Source organism: Lissotriton vulgaris, chromosome 6 (assembly GCF_964263255.1).
Source record: "Lissotriton vulgaris chromosome 6, aLisVul1.2, whole genome shotgun sequence".
Taxonomy (NCBI): domain Eukaryota; kingdom Metazoa; phylum Chordata; class Amphibia; order Caudata; family Salamandridae; genus Lissotriton; species Lissotriton vulgaris.
Window position 1 is genome coordinate 594,927,719 of NC_141694.1, and position 12,572 is coordinate 594,940,290.

Sequence of the window (12,572 nt, forward strand, 5' to 3'; positions counted from 1 at the left end):
TGGAGACTTGAAGATCTGGACCTGATCTCGTTTTTGTTCTGAGGACAAAAAGTGGACTCTGGTGGTCAGTTGGCTGACTACCTGTTAACCTACATGACTACAAAAATCTGCAAGAAGCCCTATTTACTGAGGGGCCCAGCTGACCAGTTCCAACTGGAACTGCCCTGGATCATGCTGGGGGCTTCTGCTAGAGTGAGACTTGATCCCCAAGTGTTGTTCCTGATGTCCTGGGACCTTTGACTTTGTCTAACTGTACTCCTCCTAACCTCCTAAAACACCTGGGACTTAGAAACATTTTGGCTCCAAAGACCTCCAGAGGTCAGGGACAAACCTACCAAGTCAATCCGATAAAGGTGAGTTGTTGCTTGGTAAAAGACTTAGGTTTCTCCTGCTCTGAGCTTTCCCTCAATGGCAAATCGGCTGGACTTTGTGGACAGGGTTTCCCGTCCTGATATAAAAATCCAAGCTCCAAAAACTGTACTACGTCCGAACGTAGAAATCTTCACTGGGTGAAGGTCCAAAAAGTATATGGACCACCTTATGCATGAATTTTTAATTTTTCACACTCTGAGCTTTCCCTCCAAAAGCCAATGGCTTCACTAGGACCTCATTTGATGGCTGTCCAGCTCTGTGGAGCCCCTCTCAGCCACAGTCTAGTGCATTGCCCAGCTGAGGATTTTTTAGTTCCATTTCAGTGGGTAAGATAGAAGGCAACACGTCTGACCGGGTCAAACCTAGTTTCCAAAGCTGTCAACTCTAAATTATGCCTTGATCCTGGTCAAATGCAGCCAGATGACCACGGTTGCCTCTCAATGCTTTTTTGTACTATTTTTATTGACAACTGGAAAGATTCTTATCTCCAGTTCTCCTTATTGTTGTTGTTTTGGTGCGATTTTGTTTAACAGTTTTTTTTGCCAATGATGCTGCGTTACTGGCTTGTACCGAACATTAATACAGAAGCTACTGAGAGACTTACAAAATTATCGCATGTTCAAAAATCTGGTGATTAACACTCAAAAAAATTAATTAATTATAATAAATTCAAGGTGAAATAAAAAAACAAAAATTACAAATCTAAGGCAGGACCCGAGATCATGTTGAATATTATGATTAGTTGGTGATTAGATTTGACGAGAAGTTGTTCTGGGCCAAACAGCTAGTAAAAAGTGAAACAATTACTAGTCAATGTGCCAGTGCTGTTGTACGGTTCTGTAACCAATGCAGATGAAGATCAATTGAACCCGCCCTCTATGTGCAGTGCTATGGCTGTGCTAAGGCTGAAGTTGGACATGCACAATGTCGAAACCCATCTAGCACTTAAACAGACCTTGCATTGAATCCGAATATGGACTAAACCCAAGCTTGCTATTCATTTAAAAGCCCTTGGCAAGGCAGTGGCTCATGCAGACCACCCTGACCGAATGTTATTGCAAGTATTCCAGCTGCTGCAGGTTGTGCAGGAATCTGGGTGATCTATAGTCAGAAAATATTGGGCTTGACGAAGACAGAGCAAAGAGACAAGTTCAGGAGACACTTCCCGGAAACTAAAACCTCTGCCTGGTATGAACTGTACTCGGACCAGTTATTTCCAGAGATAAAAAGATCATTGTACATAAGGTTCAGAAATGGCACACTGCCAACAATGAGTTACGCCAACAGCAGGTCCAACCATCTTCAGCCTCGGCTGCGTGTAACTGCAAACAAGGCTCTGATGAAACTGTTTTACATTTCATGTTCCTTTGCACTAACTCCTTCAAGGCAAGGAGGCTCTACCTTCGCCCCCTTTTTAACAAATATAAAATATGATGTATTGTATCTTAGGGCGAACAAAGCGATACCAAAGGGGATGATGGACGGAGCGCTTGAGCAAATCAAACACTCACCCCCAGTCAACTGATCTGGGTTTAATCCATCATCATTCTTTAGCTCACTTCATCACCCCAGTTCAGACATGGCCTTATGCAAATCGGTCTGACCCTGTGCCTCATGGGAACAGTCCAGCCCGAACTGCCAAGCCATGTCTTCCCTGGACCAGAAACAAGCATCCTGGGACCGGTTTCGGCTTCATAACCTTCATCAGCCAGGCTATTCGGAATCTGAGCGCGTTCGTTTTTTGAATTTTTTTGTGAGAGTAAAAAAGGTAGGTGATATAAAAATTGTCCAGTAAGCTACTCACTATCAAAACTTTATTCTGGAGTGTATGCGCAACTATACAATTCTTATAAGCTGGACACCATACCAGATTAGGTAGGACTCAGGTGTCAAAGCTATTGTAGTGAAAAATAAAAATGGTCTACATGTTTTAACCGCTGTTATGATTATAGGGTTTTCGTCAGGACCAGTGGTGGTAGCCCGGGTGGTATATACTCGCTAAGGTGTACCCAGCCCTTGACTACATGAAAAAACCACCAAATAAAATTCAGTGGGTGGTTGTAGAGGTACTTTTTCCCAGATTCCTAGAAAAAAGCACCTCTAAGGGAAGAAAAACAAGACAAAAGACAAACACACATTTCAGTACATTTGACATAGGACGTGTGCGAAGTGCTCAAAATACAACACCCAAAGTGATAGAGAAATACGATGGGTGTTGATGCTTAGCTCATGAGTCGTCATGCATGGGTTTCATTAGGGTGCAGCGAGGACCATTGGGCTTTAAATAAGGCCAGTGAATAAATATTATAACCTACTTAATTGCGGTGAGTCTGTGCACTCATAACCCACTCACTAGTAGAACGTGAGTTATTGTGAGTGCTAATTACAAGGAAATGCGATCGCTCCCTAATCTTCAATTATACATTCACCGCAAGTTCCAATTTACGTGGGTGTCCATGCGCCCAAAAACGGGCGTGATTAAAAAGTCGCAAAACGGCATACCAACATCCAGTCTAACACACGAGCAAAAAAACTAAAAGGCACGTATAGATTCAGAGAGGGCAAGAAAAAACGCTTACTTGAAGCGCTATTGGAGTGTGCCTCATGTGTGTTGGGTTTTGCACAGACCAGATCCAGCCACGATCTGGATCGGAGAACAGACGAAAGGGGGAGGGAGAGGAGGGCGGGGAAGAGAGGGGGTTAGAATCGGATTCTAGATGCAAAACGGAGCCTACCCGCTACTTTGAAAAAAGTCCAGAGCCTGCCCATCCCGGTAAAGGTAACTTACTTGTGGACAGTCCTAAAAGGCTGTTTCGCCTAACTTGCAAATCCCTAGGCGCCCCGTGTGTGTCAGCCAGGGGCTCCGAAGCAGTGTTTAAGAAGCCGGCATGTTCTGGAGTGACTGAGGGCTTGGCCATATGCCGTGATGTCACCGCGTGCCGAATGGGTGTGGCGCGGTGAACAGTGCGTCCCTGTAGCTATGGAGACTTGGCGCTCGTTGTTACAATAAAACAGGCTCAATAAAGCATCATCGCATTTGGAGAATCAATAATATGGGATCAGCGCTATTCTACGTGGTTAAACCCAACCTTGTCCCTGTAGCTATGAAGACTGGGGGCGTTTGTTGTTAGAATAAAACGGGCTCACTAAAGCCTCTACGTGGTTAAGCCCAACCTTGATCGGGCATAAAAGACCTGTAAAGTGGAAATTAGGGGTTACCTAAATAAATACAGTGGGCCCCAGAGTCCTAGACAGTACGAGGAGGGGGAACACAAAAATCAAAGAAACTCCAGGAAAGTAAAAAAAGGAAAATAAAAAAAGGGGGGGGGGAAAGTACAGAGTAAGGAAAGGGTTGCCACAAAATATTATTGACCAATGGGACTAGGAGTATTCCCGTTATACATACAAATATAAATAAAACTTCCTGTCTTTTTCATGATCATGTATCCGATCTCATTACGTCTCGCCTACGCAGGACGCATGCGCTACATAGGAGGTCCTTTAGCTATCACTTGCTCTTTTTGGAAGCACATACTTGTGCTTGTGGCGGAATACACCTTCAGGGAGCGCGCAGGGGCATGCCACAAGCACAATTATGTGCTTCCAAAAAGAGCAAAAACAGCTGATGCTTTGTGCACGCGCGTTTGGAAGCTTCACCAGCGAGCTAGGCAAATGGCGCGTGGGCACCATAGGCATAACAGGCCCACTTAGTGTGCGCGCTTCTCTATTTCACCATATTGCACATCTGTTTGCTCACCATTCTGCTAGTAATCCGGTGCACAAACATTTTAAAAGTGCATTGCTGGTATCACTTCCACGTGCATGGCTGCCTCTCTGACACTGGTCACTGTCCCAGTCTTACCCACTACCTTCATCCCAGTAAACAGTGCGTCAGGCTCGCGCACTGCGCTCCTCTAACAGCGAACGCGGCAGCTTCACAGACTGCCCCTGCCTCCTGGTACCCTAGGTGTGTCTCCACAGCCACACTTCGGGGTCCGGCCTCGCTGGGTCTTTCTGCCTTTCTGTTAGATACATTCCCTGACCCACTTGTACGAATATCATCACCTACTCACCGCTCGCCTTCGGCCTCTCCTGTGCCAGCTTTGCCCATCTCTGTGCACAATCCCTGTTCTGGCTTCACTGTGAACGCGTTGAGCAATCAGCGCGCCAGCCTCATCAGCCCACTTGCAAAATCTGTCAGCCATGCTCCAGTTGCATACATTATGCCAATCTGATTGTGCCCAACTCACATACCCTGTCATGAATCATAATGCTTCTAAACACTACCAATCAACTGTGAGACAAGGAGTGATAGGGGGATACATTGGTTTGCCAAAATCTCACGAAGTGACTGTGGCGAGCTAGAAGCTAAACAAGTGAAACTTGAGGAGCACTCAGTCCTGTGCAAGCATCAAAAACACAGCAAGGCTTGCCCCGGAAAGAGAAGTGTGAGAGGAGGGCGAAGTACAAACGTCAGTCAGCAGCAAGAAGAGCGCAGATAGGAACAATGTAACCGGCATTAGGACAAAGAAAACAGTCACAAGGCAAGCAGAAACACCCCTCGTATGTGCTTGCATGGATGAGCGCACACACAATAATAAAACACAGTATGAGCACGGGCACGGAGCCCAACCCATGTGCAAGCATCTCGCAGACAGCGCACATGTAGAGCCCGCACACAGAGAACATGCACTGCACAGGGATCTTAAGTGCCGGCTGCCTGGGCTTAAAGAACAATTGCTCATCTAGTATGATGACAAGAGTTCCAAAAGAAACAAGCATTTGCAATGCAATAGGCTGCTTTTTAAAAGTTTGTACAGAGCTCACTGTGTCTGTCTTCTCTCTGTATTTTCCTGAGAATACATCTCCTCATCTGCTATAAAAGTATCCTGCTCAGAAACCGTGAGACTGTCCCTAAAAGCCGCATTTCTGAATCGTCATGGTTTCCTATGTAATCAGTACCTTTTGGAGACAGACCCTGAAGAGAACATAGTTTCATTTTCAGCATTCTTTTTGAAGACATAAAACAAAGATTGTTTTCACATTTAACACACAAATTCCACGTGAAACACCTGCAGCTGAATGAAACGTGTAAACTGCACCTTTGATAGATACATGCATTAAAGTGCATAGCACATTTAACAAGCATTGGCATAGCCAACAGGTCTCACTTTTGGGACCTCTTAAGAATTTAGTTATGCAGCACAATATCCTTGGTGCAACAACATCAACTGCTGCATGGCTAAACTCTTATAAGGACTCAAAGGCGAGATCTATTGGCTATGCCAATGCTTGTTTTTAAAAGAGATGACTGAAGAGAACTGCAATGTTTGACTTCCTAAATATATTTAGAAATACAAATTGGATAGATTAGTTGCGTCAAAAATATTTTTGTCATTTTGGGGCACCACGGCGATTTTTGTTTACATGAGGGGGCGCAGCAATAAAAAGACCACTGCTTGAACTGGTTGCATTTCTGTTCTTCCACAGCTAGACTTTTTACATCACCTCAGGTACCTCGAATTGTCCTATGTCAGGTGTCACGCACAATTTTACATTTATAACTGCAAAACAAAACGACCAAAAACGAGAACGCAAAGCAAAAGGCAACTTACAGCAACTTCCTCGCATCTTCTGAACTTCAAGTTCTACAGTCAGCTTTTAGACATACAGTCAAGCACTGAAGGGCATTGCCCTTTAATTCCAGCATCATTTTGGAATGTGTTGATTGCAAACTGGACAATGACACAGACAAACGTGTATACTATACACCTGATTGTACATGTCGAAATAGTGGATTTGCGCCATTTTACCTGAATCAGGCTGGGTATTTCCCCATCCAGATGTGAGGCACCAGGTGCCAGCTGCTGCACAGCTGGTTGGCAGAGCAATCGGAGAGACGAAGTTGTTGTACTGTGCCGGCTTGGACAGCTTGACCAGCATGATGTCGTTATCTTGAGTCTGGGAGTTGTAGTTCGGATGCTTGATGACTTTAGAGACTTGAATGGCCTGCTCCGTGCTTTCGGTGTAAGTCGTGTCATACTCACCAAGGTAGGCTACCAAGGTGTTGGCTCTAGCAGGGAAAAACGTAAATGGATAATTAGTTAATTAAAAAAAAGATAGAGACAGAGTGGAAGACAAAGCATGGATTGATGGAGGGACAGCTCGTTTAAACCTATTGGTGATGTGCTTTCATGCAATTGTGCAGAAACTGAAGACTGCACATTTCATAAACTTTTGCAACATCAAGTGAACTTATATTACCGCATTTCAAATGTGGTGATGCCCCATCACAGCATAGGAAAGTCACGCCCATACACAAGGGCAAAATCGGTGCTAGCTTTGCAGCTTCAAATGCAGAAATATGGTATTACCACCTCGTGGTGTTACTGAAAATTTCTTGACAGAGACAACACTAGAAAATGTTCAACATAAACAATTTGCAAGACTGTGGCCACACTTAAACGTTAACACTGTTGCGCTCTTTCTTACGACAGGTCATAGACGACCATATGTCTACATCTTGAAGTAGGTATCATAAGAGTCATCCATGTCCCATTCCACCAGGAATAGTCCCAATTAACCAAAGAAAGTTCTAATGAGAACTATGCTGAACTAATCAACTGCTCACCCTTTGGAAAGGCGCACCACATACCCATCTAGGATCTGAGCTTTCACAGCAAAATACCATAGAGCCCATAGAGCCAGGCCACCTGCCATGCACGAGTATTGGTAAAATGAATAGACTATTACACAACTTGCAATCTGCCTCCCGACCTGTAAGGGCACAGAAACCCGACTGCTGATATCAGCAAATAGCTGCTCTTCTCCTTCAATGTTTGCAAAATGCCTATTTTGATTTTATTTCACCTTTCTGTAATGTAATGTAATGTAATGCAAAAGAAATGTATAAAGCGAAGCTAACACCCAGCGGTTTCTTGGCGCTAAAGCAAAAGGTGGTCCATGGGGCAGTAGACCACAAGATCCTCTGTGATCATCCGAGTTTCTAGAAAAGTTGGCTTGGTAATGGGACAATAATTGTATCTGTTCCATTCAGACTACATTCAACAAATTAAATGGAATCATCATCAGCTCTAAAACACATCAAACACAGGGTTCACCAAGACAGTCCGAAGGCCATGGCAGTATTTAACACTTACATGAGACATCTTACTCAGATCATATCCCAATACCGACTGAATTTCCTCTGCATGATTTTGGAAATGCAAACTTACTTACACTAGGGCGATAACACAGATTAAGAAATGGATAGCAACAAGGAGGCAGCCAGAAAATGTAAATACACCTCACTTGAACAATACCTCTTCTCAAACGCTGAGCATCAGGCAAGCAAACCCTACTCTCCTTAAGAAATTTACCATCACGCTTGAATAATCCATCCACCCACCCATCCATACATCCATCCATCCATCCATCCATCCATATGTCCACATATCTATCTATCCAGGCATTCACACACCCGTCCTTTCATATTCCCCATCTTTCCATTTCTCATCTGTCCACTCATTCACCCTATACCCTTGACTCTTTTGCTCCTGTATCCATCCTCTTACCCTTTCATTTATCCACCTTTTTGCTCTTCCATCCTAGCTCTCTTCACCTGCATGAAACAAGCACTAAAATCCTAGCAGGCAGTTTCCTGCCCAAAAGGCAAATGGAAGTATGATCCTCCCCAGGGCACAACAAAATATCTCTTTTGCATCACAGATCGACAAACAGCAGCGTTGATCCTCTTCGACCTCTCAGCAGCCTTCTGCACTATATCCCACCACACACTGATAAAAAGACTCTCCCAGATTGGCATCCAAGGGCATGTGCTCGGATGGATCACTTCCTTCCTCACCATAAGAACGCAGAGGATCCACCTCCCACCTTTCACCTCTGAACCCAAGGACATCAAACATGAGTGAGATCATTGGGCAATGGCCATCATTCAATGGTTCAAGTCGGCATATTTCGACAACTGATATATTGTACAGGAGAAGAGAAACACTCACGGCTGGTAGCAATGGGCGGCTGATACGATCCAGTACTGATTGATCAGAGAACCTCCGCACCAGCGACCTCCATTGCACATGAAGTAGACCTGCCAGGGCACGCTGCCCCTGGCGCAGTTGTAGCCGTTGACTACATCATTGATATCGTCAACCTTTGTCGGGTAGGCAGCTGCAAGCAGAAAGGACGGGTAAGACAACGGGTTCCATAGCTATGGAATCAAATCACTCATAGATTCAGTAACTATCACTGTTACTTATTCACGCTTCCACTCAGGATTAGAAACCGATCCTGAATTGTGCAGTAATGCCAAGCTCACTAAAGACCAAACGCTACTGATGATGCTCGATGTGGCATTATCGCATGAGAGGTTGTATCATGATCAGCTGTGCTGGCTCAGCGCAGCTACTTATGTATTTGCAGTGTCCGATTAAAATACATTCAGCCTGGGGATTTGTTTGAGTTAGTACATGAGCAGCAGACAGCAAAGTGCAGACAAAGAGAGGCAACATTTTTAGTTTTCTCATCATAGAGCTGAGAAGAAAAATACATATCATTGCATTGCCCCCCCCCCCCCCCCCCCCCCATTCAGAAGCATAAACCTGAAGCTGTCCGGTGAAACTGCTCCTGTGCTGCTAGTATCTCCAGAATGTGGTATCACACCATCAAATTACGGGGCATTGTTACTGAGGTTAAAAATGCTGCTGGGCTTACATTTGTAAAAACACTGACAACATAATATTATGGAACACTTTCTTTGATGATGCATTTCCTCAATGAGAGTGGTATATTTTGAAAAACAGAATTGTAAATTATTAATTCTCCCTTCAAATGTGCTATAGTCAAATGAGGTAGAAAGAGCCCTCTGTTAAAACTGTAAATAATAAAACACGCAGGAAACGGTGAGAAAGTTTTAAAAAATACATTTATCGTAAAAAGTAAGAGGGTTGAGAGAGGGGTGACATCCAATGGGCCTTCCACAGTGTTCAAGAGCATTCAGGAAAATAAACCCCCAAAATTAAACGAACAAAGCTACGGCCAAAAGTGTTTTTCAAACTACATTTACAAAGTGGACCCTAAATAATAACAGTACTGCAGAAGTGACACTAACTAGGCATCTGACTTTTAGGTCTGGCCTCTTTTTTTGAGATAGCTTTAGCTGTGTTCCCAGACTATTGTTTTCCCCCAAAAGAAATCGTACGTAATATACATATAAAGAAGAGATTTTGTCAGCTGACTTGACCTATTGGTCTGCTAAATCGCCACACCCATTTTGCTTCCAACCACCACATCATAGGGCATAGGTCTTCAAACTGTGGGATGCAGCCCCCTGTGGGGCTGTGGATGCATTCCCAGGGGAGCACAAATGACGCTCTAAGTACTTGTAAATGAGTATTCCAAGGCTGCCTTAATTTACATGCATGGTCGAAGTGCTTGAAAAGTAGAGAACTGTAATCCATGCCGTGGTGGTGGGGTCAAAGGCTTTCCTAAAAATGTCCAAATATTCTGTGTCTTATTGTTTTTTCACTTTCAGTTAACTGCATATAAAAAACACAAACCATAAAGGCAAGTTAGGCAAGTTAAACTAAACAGCGGTAAATGTATTATTTTATATTATGAAACTGCAGTTGGCTAATGTGAGCGCTGCAGATGTCTTTATGTGGGATCAAAGCGCTAAAGATCTGAATTCGGATTAGTGCAGTGGGGAATAGCGACTAGTGTATTTATAGTGCTGCGAGGTCCCATCCTGTAACAAAAAGCACTGTGAATATGTAAGCCATTATTTTAACATTGTATTATATACAGTATGAGATAGGGTGCCACAAATTGATTTATTGATTAAGATAAAACAAGTGCTTCATGGTATATATTTCAGTAATAGGTAGAATGTCATTGTCCAAATAGGTTTATAGTCCCCGTTAAAAGCGTTTTTCAGAGCTCTGCTGATTACACCCTTACATTTATTCTCAAAAAGAATAACCTTTCTCTCCATAAAAATTCAGCTGACTCCCTCGATTGATGCCTGTGTCCCAAGCAGCCTTTGTATTTGCTGATTAACCAAATGCACACATTTACATTCCTTTTAGGTAGCAGGCGCCCTGGTAAGCAGACCTGTTCCAGCTCTCTTTCCCTTCTTCAGCTTCACAGCACAGGAGACCCCCCAAACCCTCTCCCACCTGCCCTCCCTTCACTTTCACCAAGAGGATTCTCAAGAGCTACATTAACCATGTAGGATCAATTGTTTTTTTAACAAAAAAGTATGTAAAGTTAAAAAAAAAAGCATGGGCATGTTGTTCCTCATAGATCCTACCTCCTTGATCTCTGTCCAGATGACCTTCCAGGTGAATCGAGGGGGGCAATGGCAGAAGGATATCAGCAGAGTCGTATTGAGACCCCGAACCCTGATGGTCCAGACACCTGGGGCCTCAGATTTATGTCCCAGGAGAAACAGAATAAGAGCATGATCTCTGCATAGTGTCAAAGAGATGCCCCGAGTAGGGGGTGCTATGTGGGGTTTATGTTTTTCATTTATAAATGGACAGAGGCAGTTTTCTCAGAGGGGTGATCTGAGGAAGGTGGGGAGAAATTGTGGCTCAGTTCTTTAAAGGACAATCACTGCCATTAGTGCAGAGGATCAGTATCACTGAGGCCAGGGGTGTGAGGGACCCCTGCACCCAAAATGTGGCTGTATTACTGCCTTAGAGTACAGGTAACCTGCAATGTGCAGGGAGCAAGACAAAGAGGCCAAATGTGGGCCTTTAACCAGGTTTTCTTTACACACAGGAGGAAATAGCCAATGCTGGTCCTCGGGCCTAGGGGTAATGGGCCAGTGGAATGGGCAGAGAAACAGCTTGCTTCGCAAGGCTGTCATTTACATTGTTTCCAGAGGTGCAGTGTCACTGGAACCCAGAGGTGTGAGGAACCAACTCAATCCCGATTATGGCTGTTTTACTATCCTTCCTTGCTTCCTTTAGGGCCCACTGCACCTTTTCTGCACCAGGTTTGCTTTGGGCTTTGGACCTATGGCCCAAGGGAGGGGAAAACTGAAGCAGAGGAGACCCATTAGCCGGGCCTCAGAGAGAGATGGCAGAGAGGGAGATGAAGCAATATGGGAGTCCTGTTTGTTTTTTTAATGTATGATGAAACTGCTCTTTGTAAGACAGTAGCTATCGTTAATGAAGTAAGTGCATTGACACTGGTACCCAGATGTTTGAGAGGCCCGCTGCATCACAATTACAATTGTTTTACTTTACAAAAAGGGGCATGGAGTGGGCATGCAGCCTCATTTGCCAGGCTAGCTTTAGGACAGATGGCACCTTTTACTGCAAGGAGGGGGCAACACATGGGATCTCATTTCTTACTGTTCAGGAAAGGGAGTCTGTTGAAAGACAGGAGTGATGGCCAGGTTTCGTGGCCAGATACAGTGAGGAAGGGGGAACAGGCAGAGAGACAGCCTGCTTTTCAGGGCTGCAGCCATGGCTGGCTGTTGGCATGGGTGAGCTGGAACCAGGCCCGGGGCAGCTCATTTAGAAGGGCGCACATGCAGCTGACCTTGTGAGCTTCCTTGAATAATGCTTTCATTCCAGGCTGCCAGTTCAGTCCATTACCCCCAGACTGGCTATACAACCTTGTTTTCTTTATTTTCCGTAGCCTTCCTCTGATCCCCTATATCTCACACCCCATTCCTCATCCCTTCACCGTTCCATGGAACCACTTCCAGTTTAAAAACTAAATAGGCGGTTCAGGTGAAGGGTCAAGAGGCAGATGTGTTTTCACAGGCCAGTCACTGCTCTGAGATATTCAGCAGGACGTTACCTCTGAGCACAAACATGCCCCCCCCCCCCCTCCCTAGAATCACCAATGGAAGGGGCAGATGGGGAGAGGTGGAGGAGGCGGTTCAGGAGGGGTGCCAAATTAATTTTCGCCCAGGGCGCTGTCTGAGGAAATGCCAGCCCTGGCTGTTGCCATCAATAGTGCAGCAGTTGCATTGGGGCCCAGGAGTGTGACGGGCTCATCATAACACCCCTATTAAGAGTCATAGTATTTTTGGTCACTTTCTGGTTTTGTTCTATACATTGTCTCTTTCATAAGTGTTGCAATTATTATAGATTAAAATCTCTAAAAAAGGTTTCACTGATAAGTCCCACCTGGGCTCGCCTCTCCTGTTCCCCCAAATCTTGCCA

General features: G+C 44.6%; 1 protein-coding gene across 1 annotated transcript in view; it reads right to left on the reverse strand.

Annotated features, from left to right (window-relative positions):
• Nucleotides 1-12,572, reverse strand: part of LOC147707751 (trypsin-like) — a 43,000-nt gene that overhangs the window by 28,286 nt on the left and 2,142 nt on the right. Inside the window, exons 2-3 of the mRNA XM_086926606.1 lie at nucleotides 8,391-8,559; nucleotides 6,186-6,445 (exon numbers count right to left, since the gene is read on the reverse strand). Of these exons, the coding sequence (XP_086782732.1) occupies nucleotides 6,186-6,445; nucleotides 8,391-8,559 (429 nt within the window). The remainder of the gene's footprint in view (nucleotides 1-6,185; nucleotides 6,446-8,390; nucleotides 8,560-12,572) is intronic.